Source organism: Pseudophryne corroboree (genome assembly GCF_028390025.1).
Source record: "Pseudophryne corroboree isolate aPseCor3 chromosome 3 unlocalized genomic scaffold, aPseCor3.hap2 SUPER_3_unloc_79, whole genome shotgun sequence".
NCBI classification, from domain to species: Eukaryota; Metazoa; Chordata; class Amphibia; order Anura; family Myobatrachidae; genus Pseudophryne; species Pseudophryne corroboree.
In genome coordinates, this window is record NW_026967573.1 from 101,542 (window position 1) to 116,362 (window position 14,821).

Here is a 14,821-nt window from a genome sequence, read left to right on the forward strand (position 1 = left end):
GAGAACTCAAGGTCCTCCTCAGCCAGGGTATCAAATTTGTAGAATTTTGCAAACGTGTTTGACCCTGACCAAGTAGCAGCTCGGCAAAGTTGTAAAGCCGAGACCCATCGGGCAGCCACCCAAGAAGCGCCCACCTTCCTTGTGGAATGGGCTTTTACAGATTTAGGATGCGGCAGTCCAGCCGCAGAATGCGCAAGCTGAATTGTGCTACAAATCCAGCGAGCAATAGTCTGCTTAGAAGCAGGAGCACCCAGCTTGTTGGGTGCATACAGGATAAATAGCGAGTCAGTTTTCCTGACTCCAGCCGTCCTGGAAACATAAATTTTCAAGGCCCTGAATACGTCAAGTAACTTGGAATCCTCCAAGTCCCTAGTAGCCGCAGGCACCACAATAGGTTGGTTCAAGTGAAAAGCTGATACCACCTTAGGGAGAAACTGGGGACGAGTTCTCAATTCTGCCCTATCCATATGGAAAATCAGATAAGGGCTATTACACGACAAAGCCGCCAATTCTGACACACGCCTGGCCGAAGCCAAGGCTAATAGCATGACCACCTTCCACGTGAGATATTTTAAATCCACGGTTTTAAGTGGTTCAAACCAATGTGATTTTAGAAAATCCAACAGCACGTTGAGATCCCAAGGTGCCACTGGAGGCACAAAAGAGGGCTGAATATGCAGCACTCCCTTTACAAATGTCTGAACTTCAGGCAGTGAAGCCAGTTCTTTCTGGAAGAAAATCGACAGAGCCGAAATCTGGACCTTAATGGAACCCAATTTTAAGCCTATAGTCACTCCTGACTGTAGGAAGTGCAGAAATCGACCCAGCTGAAATTCTTCTGTTGGGGCCTACCTGGCCTCACACCACGCAACATATTTTCGCCAAATGCGGTGATAATGGTTTGCGGTTACTTCTTTCCTAGCTTTAATCAGCGTAGGAATGACTTCCTCCGGAATGCCCTTTTCCTTCAGAATCCGGCATTCAACCGCCATGCCGTCAAACGCAGCAAGTCTTGGAACAGACAGGGGCCCTGCTGCAGCAGATCCTGTCTGAGCGGTAGATGCCATGGGTCCTCTGAGATCATTTCTTGAAGTTCTGGGCACCAAGTTCTTCTTGGCCAATCCGGAACAATGAGTATAGTTCTTACTCCTCTTTTCCTTATTATCCTCAGTACCTTGAGTATGAGAGGAAGAGGAGGGAACACATAAACCAACTGGTACACCCACGGTGTCACTAGAGCGTCCACAGCTATTGCCTGAGGGTCTCTCGACCTGGCGCAATATCTTTCTAGCTTTTTGTTTAGGCAGGACATCATCATGTCCACCTGTGGCCTTTCCCAACGGTTTACAATCAGTTGGAAGACTTCTGGATGAAGTCCCCACTCTCCCGGGTGTAGGTCGTGTCTCCTGAGAAAGTCTGCCTCCCAGTTGTCCACTCCCGGAATGAACACTGCTGACAGTGCTAACACGTAATTTTCCGGCCATCGGAGAATCCTTGTGGCTTCTGCCATCGCCATCCTGCTTCTTGTGCCACCCTGTCGGTTTACATGGGCGACTGCCGTGATGTTGTCTGATTGGATCAGTACCCGCTGGTTTTGAAGCAGGGCTCTTGCCTGACTTAGGGCATTGTAAATGGCCCTCAGTTCCAGAATATTTATGTGTAGGGAAGTCTCCTGACTTGACCAAAGTCCTTGGAAGTTTCTTCCCTGTGTGACTGCCCCCCAGCCTCGAAAGCTGGCATCCGTAGTCAACAGGACCCAGTCCTGTATGCCGAATCTGTGGCCCTCTTGGAGATGAGCACTCTGCAGCCACCACAGCAAAGACACCCTGGTCCTTGGAGACAGGGTTATCAGCCGATGCATCTGAAGATGCGATCCGGACCACTTGTCCAACAGGTCCCACTGAAAAGTTCTTGCGTGGAACCTGCCGAATGGAATTGCTTCGTAAGAAACTCCCATCTTTCCCAGGACTCGCGTGCAGTGATGCACTGAGACCTGTTTCGATTTCAGGAGGCCTCTGACTAGAGATGACAGCTCCTTGGCTTTCTCCTCCGGGAGAAACACTTTTTTCTGGTCTGTGTCCAAAACCATCCCCAGGAACAGTAGACGCGTCGTAGGGACCAGCTGTGACTTTGGAATATTTAGAATCCAACCGTGCTGTTGTAGCACTTCCTGAGATAGTGCTACCCCGACCAACAACTGCTCTCTGGATCTCGCCTTTATTAGGAGAACGTCCAAGTATGGGATAATTAAAACTCCCTTTTTTTGAAGGAGTATCATAATTTCGGCCATTACCTTGGTAAATATCCTCAGTGCCGTGGACAGCCCGAACGGCAACGTCTGGAATTGGTAATGACAATCCTGTACCACAAATCTGAGGTACTCCTGGTGAGGATGGTAAATGGGGACATGCAGGTAAGCATCCTAGATGTCCAGCGATACCATGTAATCCCCCTCGTCCAGGCTTGCAATAACCGCCCTGAGCGATTCCATCTTGAACTTGAATTTTTTTATATATGTGTTCAAGGATTTCAAATTTAAAATGGGTCTCACCGAACCGTCCGGTTTCGGTACCACAAACATTGTGGAATAGTAACCCCGTCCTTGCTGAAGGAGGGGCACCTTGACTATCACCTGCTGGGAATACAGCTTGTGAATTGCCTCTAGCACAGCCTCCCTGCCTGAGGGAGTTGTTGGCAAGGCAGATTTGAGGAAACGGCAGGGGGGGGGGGGGGGGGGGGGGGACGTTTCGAATTCCAGCTTGTACCCGTGAGATACTACTTGTAGAATCCAGGGATCCACCTGTGAGCGAGCCCACTGATTGCTGAAATTTTTGAGCCGGCCCCGCACCGTACCTATCTCTGCCTGTGGAGCCCCACCGTCATGTGGTGGTTTTGGAGGAAGCGGGAGAGGACTTTTGTTCCTGGGAACTGGCTGTATGCTGCAGCTTTTTCCCCCTACCTCTGGGCAGAAAGGAAGCTCCTTTTCCCCGCTTGCTCTTCTGGGGCCGAAAGGACTGCGCCTGATAATATGGTGCTTTCTTTGGCTGTGAGTGAATATGGGGTAAAAATGCTGACTTCCCAGCTGTTGCTGTGGAAACTAGGTCCGAGAGACCGTCCCCAAATAACTCATCACCCTTGTAAGGCAATACTTCCTTGTGCCTTTTAGAATCTGCATCCCCTGTCCACTGCCGAGTCCATAACCCTCTCCTGGCAGAAATGGACATTGCACTTATTTTAGATGCCAGCCAGCAAATATCCCTCTGTGCATCTCTCATGTATAAGACTGCGTCTTTTATATGCTCTACGGTTAGCAATATGGTGTCCCTGTCAAGGGTGTCAATATTTTCCATAGGGAATCTGACCACGCAGCTGCAGCACTGCACATCCATGCAGAAGCAATAGCTGGTCTCAGTATAATAGCTGAGTGTGTATATACAGACTTCAGGACAGCCTCCTGCTTCCTATCAGCAGGTTCCTTTAGGGCGGTCGTATCCGGAGACGGTAGTGCCACCTTCTTTGACAAGCGTGTGAGCGCTTTATCCACCCTAGGGGGTGTTTCACAACGTGACCTATCCTCTGGCGGGAAAGGGTACGCCATTAGTAATATTTTAGAAATTACCAGTTTCTTATCAGGGGAAGCCCACGCTTCTTCACACACTTCATTTAATTCATCAGAAGGGGAAAAAACCACTGGTAGCTTTTTCTCCCCAAACATAATACCCTTTTTAGTGGTACCTGGGGTAAGATCAGAAATGTGCAACACATTTTTCATTGCCTCAATCATGTAACGAGTGGCCCTATTGGACATTAGATTAGTCTCATCGTCGTCGACACTGGTATCAGTATCCGTGTCGACATCTGTGTCTGCCATCTGAGGTAGCGGGCGTTTTAGAGCCCCTGATGGCCTTTGAGACGCCTGGGCAGGCACGAGCTGAGAAGCCGGCTGTCCCGCATTTGGCATGTCGTCAAATTTTATATGTAAGGCGTTGACACTTTCACGTAATTCCTTCCACAAATCCATCCACTCAGGTGTCTGCCCCGCAGGGGGTGACATCACATTTATAGGCATCTGCTCCGCCTCCACATAAGCCTCCTCGTCAAACATGTCGACACAGCCGTACCGACACACCGCACACACAGGGAATGCTCTGAGGACAGGACCCCACAAATGACTCTGGGGAGACAGAGAGAGTATGCCAACACACACCAGAGCGCTATACAATACAGGGACTAACAATTATATCCCCTTATAGCTGCTATATAGTTATACTGCGCCTAAATTTAGTGCCCCCCCTCTCTTTTTTTTACCCTTATGTAGTTGTAACTGCGGGGGAGAGCCTGGGAGCGATCCTTCCAGCAGAGCTGTGAGGGAGAAATGGCTCCAGTGTGCTGAGGGAGATAGCCCCACCCCTTTTTCGGCGGACTTCTCCAACTTTTTCTGTAACCCTGGCAGGGGTATTTTTACACCTATATAGCCTCTGGGACTATATATGGTGTAGATTTGCCAGTCAAGGTGTCTAATATTGACCTCAGGGCGCCCCCCCCGGCGCCATGCACCCATCAGTGAACAGAGTGTGAGGTGTGCATGAGGAGCAATGGCGCACAGCTGCAGTGCTGTGCGCTACCTTGAAGAAGTCTTCTGCCCCGATTTTCCAGACTCTTCTTGCTTCTGGCTCTGTAAGGGGGACGGCGGCGCGGCTCCGGGACCGAACGATCGAGGTCGGGTCCTGTGTTCGATCCCTCTAGAGCTAATGGTGTCCAGTAGCCTAAGAAGCCCAAGCTAGCTGCAAGCAGGTAGGTTCGCTTCTTTCCCCTTAGTTCCTCGTAGCAGTGAGTCTGTTGCCAGCAGGTCTCACTGTAAAATAAAAAAACTAAAATATACTTTCTTTCTAGGAGCTCAGGAGAGCCCCTAGTGTGCATCCAGCTCAGCCGGGCACAAGATTCTAACAGAGGTCTGGAGGAGGGTCATAGTGGGAGGAGCCAGTGCACACTAGGTAGTCCTAAAGCTTTCTGTAGTTGTGCCCAGTCTCCTGCGGAGCCGCTATTCCCCATGGTCCTTACAGAGTTCCCAGTATCCACTAGGACGTCAGAGAAAGTATATATTGCTGGCCAGGGCGCCCTGCACCCATCAGTGCCTGCCTTGTGTGTAACATGCGGGAGCAATGGCACGCAGCGTTACCGCTGCGCGCTTACCTCAGTGAAGCTCAGAAGTCTTCTGACGCCTGAGACGTCTTCTTTTTTCTTATACTCACCCGGCTTCTATCTTCCGGCTCTGCGAGGACGGCGGCGCGGCTCTGAGACGAACGGCAGGGGGAGACCTGCGTTCCGATCCCTCTGGAGCTAATGGTGTCCAGTAGCCTAAGAAGCAGAGCCTATCATTTAAGTAGGTCTGTTTCTCTCTCCTCAGTCCCACGATGCAGGGAGCCTGTTGCCAGCAGTGCTCCCTGAAAATAAAAAACCTAACAAAATTCTTTTATCAGAGAAACTCAGTGGAGCTCCTGTAATGCACCCATTCTCCTCTGGGCACAGAATCTACCTGAGGTCTGGAGGAGGGGCATAGAGGGAGGAGCCAGTGCACACCCATACTAAAAGTTCTTTAGGGTGCACATATCTCCTGCGGAGCCCGTCTATACCCCATGGTCCTTACAGAGTCCCCAGCATCCTCTAGGACGTAAGAGAAATAAAAGCTATACATCTATAATTAGATGCAAACAAAAGCTTTTATTATGAAATCATACAGGGGAGTATCTGCACCATATAGATGTAACATACAACAAACCACTGCAGATGGAACCCGGGTGACTAATGCACATGATAATGTACAGGGTATATATGGACAGGATCTTGTATCAGAAAACACTCAACACTCCTTATCAAGATGAGTGTCTGCAACAAGTTAGGCAAACTAGAAGTGACAACACGTTCCAATGGCCGCCATACTGTCATGCAGCAATACAGATTGTGGAAACTGGCATTAGACATTCACATTTACACAAAGCACAAGATACAAAATAAACAGCAGAAAAAAGACCTAAGCATTTGGAATGTTTTATTTAGGAACTAAATAGAGGTACATTAATGAAAAGCGTGAGTAACAGTCATCAGTCTGCTTGTGAAGGTCTCTAGATTGGAGGCCTCTTGGACTGTGCAAGGCAGTGAGTTCCATGGTCAGGGCTGCAAAGCTAAACGTTCAACCCTTAAATGAATGACAGAGGATTCTTGGTACTGCTGGTAACAGTCCTTCATCTTTAGAAGTAAGCAAGCGGGGCAGTAAGGAGGCAGAAGCTGCTTCTAGTACCTTGGACCATGTAATGCTGGGCTGGCATCATCAACCCCTGGCGCTCAGCTAGACAACCATTTAGGATTGGTATTAGGTTCTCAGTACATGGAGCAAAAAGCAGGTCATCTGCATAGCAGTGGTAGACCAGGCCATGATGTCTGATTATATAACCCATGGTAGCATGTATATTTTATAAAGCATAGGAGATAGGATTGACCCTTGAGGAACATGCACGACAGTGATAATTATACTCCAGAAGATTTAAATGGTTCCGTGCTTGGGTAATGTCTAATATGTTCAACAAGAGCAGATTTATTTATCTCTCAGCATGAAAATGGATTCTCACTTGTGAAATCGCTGATGTTTAACAAGAACTGATTTCCATGCAAAACATTTCCCACACTCAGAACAGGAGTACGGCTTCTCACCTGTGTGACTTCTGTGATGTGTAACAAGATCTGATTTCTGTGCAAAACATTTCCCACACTCAGAACAGGAATACGGCTTCTCACCTGTGTGACTTCTCTGATGTGTAACAAGATATGATTTCGATGCAAAACATTTCCCACACTCAGAACAGGAATATGGCTTCTCACCTGTGTGACTTTTCTGATGTGTAACAAGATATGATTTCGATGCAAAACATTTCCCACACTGAGAACAGGAATATGGCTTCTCACCTGTGTGATTCCTCTGATGTGTAACAAGATTTGATTTCAATGCAAAACATTTCCCACACTCAGAACAGAAGTACGGCTTCTCACCTGTGTGACTTTTCTGATGTGGAACAAGATGTGATTTCTGTGTGAAACATTTCCCACACTCAGAACAGGAATATGGCTTCTCACCTGTGTGACTTCTCTGATGTGTAACAAGATCTGATTTACGTGGAAAACATTTCCCACACTCAGCACAGGTATATGGCTTCTCACCTGTGTGACTTTTCTGATGTATAACAAGACCTGATTTCAATGCAAAACATTTCCCACACTCAGCACAGGAATATGGCTTCTCACCTGTGTGACGTCTCTGATGTATAACAAGATGTGATTTCGATGCAAAACATTTCCCACACTCAGAACAGGAATATGGCTCCTCACCTGTGTGACTCTTCTGATGTGTAACAAGATTTGATTTATATGCAAAACATTTCCCACACTCAGAACAGGAATATGGCTCCTCACCTGTGTGACTCTTCTGATGTGTAACAAGATATGATTTCGATGCAAAACATTTCCCACACTCAGAACAGGAATATGGCTTCTCACCTCTGTGACTTTTCTGATGTATAACAAGATATGATTTCGATGCAAAACATTTCCCACACTGAGAACAGGAATATGGCTTCTCACCTGTGTGATTCCTCTGATGTGTAACAAGATTTGATTTCGATGCAAAACATTTCCCACACTCAGAACAGAAGTACGGCTTCTCACCTGTGTGACTTCTCTGATGTTTAACAAGATTTGATTTCCATGCAAAACATTTCCCACACTCAGAACAGGAATATGGCTTCTCACCTGTGTGACTTCTCTGATGTGTAACAAGTTCTGATTTCCGTGGAAAACATTTCCTACACTCAGAACAGGAATATGACTTTTCACCTGTGTGACTTCTCTGATGTGTAACAAGAGCTGATTTGTGTGTAAAACATTTCCCACACTCAGAACATGGAAATGGCCTCTCACCTGCCTTAGCTGGCTGATGGGTAATACGCTTTGTGTTCTGTGTAAAACATTTGGCATCTATAGAACAGGGAAACACTGTATCTACTCTCAGAGCTGTAACAGATGCACCAATATCAGAGTGATCAGGAGAATATTTCCCAGGATCAGGGGGATCAGCTGATAGAGCTGGATGTTTAATTGCGGTAATGGGGTTAGCTCCTGGAGAATCCTGTCTACTGTCATCTTTTATGTCACAATCCGGGGATAACATTAGATGTCCTTCTGTGATATTCCTCCTTGTGTGTCCATCTGCTGGAAATAAAATACATTAAAATATAAAATGACCCAGGGTGTTACAGATTACAATATATAATTCTATAACTGACATTTTTTTACCTGTAATCATTAAAAAACAAAAAAGCTAGGATGCTTAGACTGGACCTTGATCATGTGGGATTACTAGAGGTGACACAGACGCTTGTGTGGGATTACTAGAGGTGACACGGACGCTTGTGTGGGATAACTAGAGGTGACATGGACGCTCACGTGGGATTACTAGAGGTGACATGGACGCTCACGTGGGATTACTAGAGGTGACACGGACGCTCATGTGGGATTACTAGAGGTGACGCTTCTCTGAATCTACCTCCTCTTCGCTACCTCTTTCAGTTGGAGTACCGCAAGGCTCAGTCTTGGGTCCTCTGCTTTTCTCTATCTATACCTCATCTCTTGGCAAACTAATCAGCTCTTTTGGTTTTCAGTATCATCTGTACGCAGATGATACTCAAATCTACCTATCCTCCCCTGACTTGTCCCTATCTGTACTGGACCGTGTCACTGAATGCCTTTCTGACATCTCATCCTGGATGACATCTCGCCACCTCAAACTTAATATTTCAAAGACAGTTAATTATATTTCCACCGGCCAATAGTAGGTACCAACCTGATATCTCTATCACTGTTGAAAACTTGACTATCTACCCTACCCCACAAGCTCGCTGCCTAGGTGTCATCCTTGACTCTGATCTGTCCTTTGTTCCCCACATTCAATCTGTCTCAAGATCATGTTACATGCATCTAAAAAACATATCCAAAATACGACCATACCTTACACAAGACACTGCTAAAACTCTAATCCACGCTCTCATTATCTCCCGCATTGATTATTGCAATAGTCTCCTAACTGGTCTTCCCAAAACAAGACTCTCACCACTACAATCCATTCTGAATACAGCGGCGAGGCTTATCTTCCTCGCTAGACGTTCATCGTCTGCAGATCCACTCTGTCAGTCCCTCCATTGGTTACCTGTACTCTACCACATTCAATATAAAAATAAGAATTTACTCACCGGTAATTCTATTTCTCGTAGTCCGTAGTGGATGCTGGGGACTCCGTCAGGACCATGGGGATAGCGACTCCGCAGGAGACAGGGCACAAAAATTAAAAGTTTGACCACTAGGTGGTGTGCACTGGCTCCTCCCCCTATGACCCTCCTCCAAGCCTCAGTTAGGATACTGTGCCCGGACGAGCGTACACAATAAGGAAGGATTTTGAATCCCGGGTAAGACTCATACCAGCCACACCAATCACACTGTACAACTTGTGATCTGAACCCAGTTAACAGCATGATAACAGAGGAGCCTCTGAAAAGATGGCTCACAACAATAATAACCCGATTTTTGTAACAATAACTATGTACAAGTATTGCAGGCAATCCGCACTTGGGATGGGTGCCCAGCATCCACTACGGACTATGAGAAATAGAATTACCGGTGAGTAAATTCTTATTTTCTCTGATGTCCTAAGTGGATGCTGGGGACTCCGTCAGGACCATGGGGATTATACCAAAGCTCCCAAACGGGCGGGAGAGTGCGGATGACTCTGCAGCACCGAATGAGAGAACTCCACGTCCTCCTTAGCCAGGGTATCAAATTTGTAGAATTTTACAAACGTGTTCTCCCCTGACCACGTAGCTGCTCGGCAGAGTTGTAATGCCGAGACCCCTCGGGCAGCCGCCCAAGATGAGCCCACCTTCCTTGTGGAGTGGGCATTTACAGATTTAGGCTGTGGCAGGCCTGCCACAGAATGCGCAAGTTGAATTGTGCTACAAATCCAACGAGCAATCGTCTGCTTAGACGCAGGAGCACCCAGCTTGTTGGGTGCACACAGTATAAACAGCGAGTCAGACTTTCTGACTCCAGCCGTCCTTGAAATATATATTTTTAAGGCTCTGACAACGTCCAACAACTTGGAGTCCTCCAAGTCGCTAGTAGCCGCAGGCACCACAATAGGTTGGTTCAGGTGAAACGCTGAAACCACCTTAGGGAGAAACGGAGGACGCGTCCGCAGTTCTGCCCTGTCCGAATGGAAAATCAGATATGGGCTTTTGTACGATAAAGCCGCCAACTCTGACACTCTCCTGGCCGAAGCCAGGGCCAGTAGCATGGTCACTTTCCATGTAAGATATTTCAAATCCACCGATTTGAGTGGTTCAAACCAAATGGGATTTGAGGAATTCTAAAACTACGTTGAGATCCCACGGTGCCACTGGAGGCATAACCGGGGGCTGTATATGTAGTACTCCTTTGACAAAAGTTTGGACTTCAGGAACTGAAGCCAATTCTTTCTGGAAGAAAATCGACAGGGCCGAAATTTGAACCCTAATGGACCCCAATTTGAGGCCCATAGACAATCCTGTTTGCAGGAAATGTAGGAATCGACCCAGTTGAAATTCCTCCGTCGGAGACCTCCTGGCCTCACACCACGCAACATATTTTCTCCAAATGCGGTGATAATGCTGTGCGGTCACTTCCTTCCTGGCTTTAATCAGGGTAGGGATGACTTCCTCTGGAATGCCTTTTTCCTTCAGGATCCGGCGTTCAACCGCCATGCCGTCAAACGCAGCCGCGGTAAGTCTTGGAATAGACAAGGTCCCTGCTGAAGCAGGTCCCTTCTTAGAGGTAGGGGCCATGGATCTTCCGTGAGCATCTCCTGAAGTTCGGGGTACCAAGTCCTTCTTGGCCAATCCGGAGCCACGAGTATCGTTCTTACTCCTCCTATATTTATGTGAAGAAACGTCTCCAGGCTTGACCACACGCCCTGGAAGTTTCTTCCCTGTGTGACCGCTCCCCAGCCTCTCAGGCTGGCATCCGTGGTCACCAGGACCCAGTCCTGTATGCCGAATCTGCGGCCCTCTAACAGATGAGCACTCTGCAACCACCATAGCAGAGACACCCTTGTCCTTGGAGACAGGGTTATCCGCTGATGCATTTGCAGATGCGACCCGGACCATTTGTCCAGCAGATCCCACTGAGAAATTTGTGCGTGGAATCTGCCGAATGGAATTTCTTCGTAAGAAGTCACCATTTTCCCCAGGACTCTTGTGCATTGATGCACAGACACTTTTCCTGGTTTTAGGAGTTTCCTGACAAGTTCGGATAACTCCCTGGCTTTCTCCTCCGGAAGAAACACCTTTTTCTGAACAGTGTCCAGAATCATCCCTAGGAACAGCAGACGTGTCGTCGGGATCAGCTGGGATTTTGGAAAATTCAGAATCCACCCGTGCTGTTGTAGCACTACTTGGGTTAGTGCTACACCGACCTCTAGCTGTTCTCTGGACCTTGCCCTTATCAGGAGATCGTCCAAGTAAGGAATAATTAATACGCCTTTTCTTCGAAGAAGAATCATCATTTCGGCCATTACCTTGGTAAAGACCCGGGGTGCCGTGGACAATCCAAACGGCAGCGTCTGAAACTGATAATGACAGTTTTGTACCACGAACCTGAGGTACCCTTGGTGTGAAGGGCAAATTGGGACATGGAGGTAAGCATCCTTGATGTCCAAGGACACCATAAAGTCCCCTTCTTCCAGATTCGCTATCACTGCTCTGAGTGACTCCATCTTGAACTTGAACTTTTGTATGTACATGTTCAAAGACTTCAGATTTAGAATAGGTCTTACCGAGCCGTCCGGCTTCGGTACCACAAACAGTGTGGAATAATACCTCTTTCCCTGTTATAAAAGGGGTACCTTGACTATCACCTGCTGAGAATGCAGCTTGTGAATGGATTCCAATACCGTCGCCCTGTCGGAGGGAGACGTTGGTAAAGCAGACTTCAGGAACCGGCGAGGGGAGACATCTCGAATTCCAACCTGTAACCCTGAGATACTACCTGCAGGATCCAAGGGTCCACTTGCGAGTGAGCCCACTGCGCGCTGAAATTCTTGAGGCGACCCCCACCGCACCTGAGTCCGCTTGTAAAGTCCCAGCGTCATGCTGAGGACTTTGCAGAAGCGGTGGAGGGCTTCTGCTCCTGGGAGGGAGCTGCTTGCTGCAGTCTCTTACCCTTTCCTTTGCCTCGTGGCAGATATGAATGTCCTTTTGCCCGCTTATTCTTATGGGAACGAAAGGACTGCGGCTGAAAAGACGGTGTCTTTTTCTGCTGGGAGGTGACCTGAGGTAAAAAGGTGGATTTTCCGGCTGTTGCCGTGGCCACCAAGTCCGATAGACCGACCCCAAATAACTCCTCCCCTTTATACGGCAATACTTCCATATGCCGTTTGGAATCTGCATCGCCTGACCACTGTCGCGTCCATAAACTTCTTCTGGCAGAAATGGACAGCGCACTTACCCTTGATGCCAGAGTGCAAATATCCCTCTGTGCATCTCGCATATAAAGAAATGCATCCTTTAAATGCTCTATAGTCAATAAAATATTGTCCCTATCCAGGGTATCAATATTTTCAGTCAGTGACTCCGACCAAGCCACCCCAGCACTGCACATCCATGCTGATTCGATAGCTGGTCGCAGTAAAACACCAGTATGTGTGTATATACTTTTTAGGGTATTTTCCAGCCTCCTATCAGCTGGGTCTTTGAGGGCGGCCGTTTCTGGAGACGGTAACGCCACTTGTTTTGATGAGCGTGTGAGCGCCTTATCTACCCTAGGGGGTGTTTCCCAGCGCGCCCTAACCTCTGGCGGGAAAGGGTATAATGCCAATAACTTCTTTGAAATTAGCAGTTTTTTTCGGGGGTAACCCACGCTTCATCACACACTTCATTCAATTCATCTGATTCAGGAAAAACTACAGGTAGTTTTTTCACACCCCACATAATACCCCTTTTTGTGGTACTTGCAGCATCAGATATATGCAAAGCCTCCTTCATTGCCGTGATCATATAACGTGTGGCCCTACTGGAAAATACGTTTGTTTCTTCACCGTCGACACTGGAGTCAGTGTCCGTGTCGGTGTCTGTGTCGACCAACTGAGGTAATGGGCGTTTTACAGCCCCTGACGGTGTTTGAGACGCCTGGACAGGCACCAATTGGTTTGCCGGCCGTCTCATGTCGTCAACCGACTTTTGCAGCGTGCTGACACTATCACGTAATTCCATAAACAAAGCCATCCATTCCGGTGTCGACTCCCTAGGGGGTGACATCACCATTACAGGCAATTGCTCCGCCTCCACGCCAACATCGTCCTCATACATGTCGACACACACGTACCGACACACAGCAGACACACAGGGAATGCTCTGATAGAAGACAGGACCCCACTAGCCCTTTGGGGAGACAGAGGGAGAGTTTGCCAGCACACACCCAAGCGCTATAATATACAGGGACAACCTTTATATAAGTGTGTTCCCTTTATAGCTGCTTAAATATTATAATTATCGCCAAAAGTGCCCCCCCTCTCTGATTTTACCCTGTTTCTGTAGTGCAGTGCAGGGGAGAGCCTGGGAGCCTTCCTACCAGCGGAGCTGTGTGGGAAAAATGGCGCTGTGTGCTGAGGAGATAGGTCCCGCCCCCTTTTCGGCGGGCTCTTCTCCCGGTTTTTTCTGGATTCCTGGCAGGGGTTAAATACATCCATATAGCCCAGGGGCTATATGCGATGTATTTTTAGCCAGCTTAGGTATCTACATTGCTGCCCAGGGCGCCCCCCCCCCCAGCGCCCTGCACCCTCAGTGACCGTTGGTGTGAAGTGTGCTGAGAGCAATGGCGCACAGCTGCAGTGCTGTGCGCTACCTTAAGAAGACTGGGAAGTCTTCAGCCGCCGATTCCTGGACCTCTTCTGTCTTCAGCATCTGCAAGGGGGTCGGCGGCGCGGCTCCGGTGTCCCATCCAGGCTGTACCTGTGATCGTCCCTCTGGAGCTAGTGTCCAGTAGCCTAAGAAGCCAATCCATCCTGCACGCAGGTGAGTTCACTTCTTCTCCCCTAAGTCCCGCGTTGCAGTGAGCCCGTTGCCAGCAGGACTCACTGAAAATAAAAAACCTAACATAGGAGAGCCACCTAGATTGCACCCTGCTCGGTCGGGCACAAAAACCTAACTGAGGCTTGGAGGAGGGTCATAGGGGGAGGAGCCAGTGCACACCACCTAGTGGTCAAACTTTTAATTTTTGTGCCCTGTCTCCTGCGGAGCCGCTATCCCCATGGTCCTGACGGAGTCCCCAGCATCCACTTAGGACGTCAGAGAAATACTTTTACTCACACACAAGGCCATTAACCAAACTACACCAACGTACATCACTTCGCTTATCACAAAATATCTCCCAACCCGACCTCTGCGCTCTTCACAAGACCTGTGTCTCTCATCCACACTCATTACTCGCTCCCACTCACGACTGCAGGACTTTCATCGGGCTGCACCCACTCTGTGGAATGCCCTACCATGCACAATAAGACTCTCCTCTAGTCTCCAAACCTTCAAGCGTTCCCTCAAAACTCACCTCTTTAGGCAAGCGTATCAAATTCCTGAACCGCCCACATAACTTTCCTAAACCTTCCTATCAAATTACATCCACTCTGTACAGTCCACACATATCCTCACATGTCTTCTCATTCTATGCAATAGATAGCACCTTTCCTTGTGTA

The 14,821-nt window shown here is 48.2% G+C and overlaps 1 protein-coding gene across 1 annotated transcript in view; it reads right to left on the minus strand.

The window, feature by feature from the left end:
- Positions 1-6,032: 6,032 nt before the first annotated feature.
- Positions 6,033-14,821, minus strand: part of LOC134984734 (zinc finger protein 260-like) — a 70,890-nt gene continuing 62,101 nt past the window's right edge. The window contains exon 3 of the mRNA XM_063950236.1: positions 6,033-8,256. Coding sequence (XP_063806306.1) covers positions 6,623-8,256 — 1,634 coding nt within the window. The 3' untranslated portion in view covers positions 6,033-6,622. The remainder of the gene's footprint in view (positions 8,257-14,821) is intronic.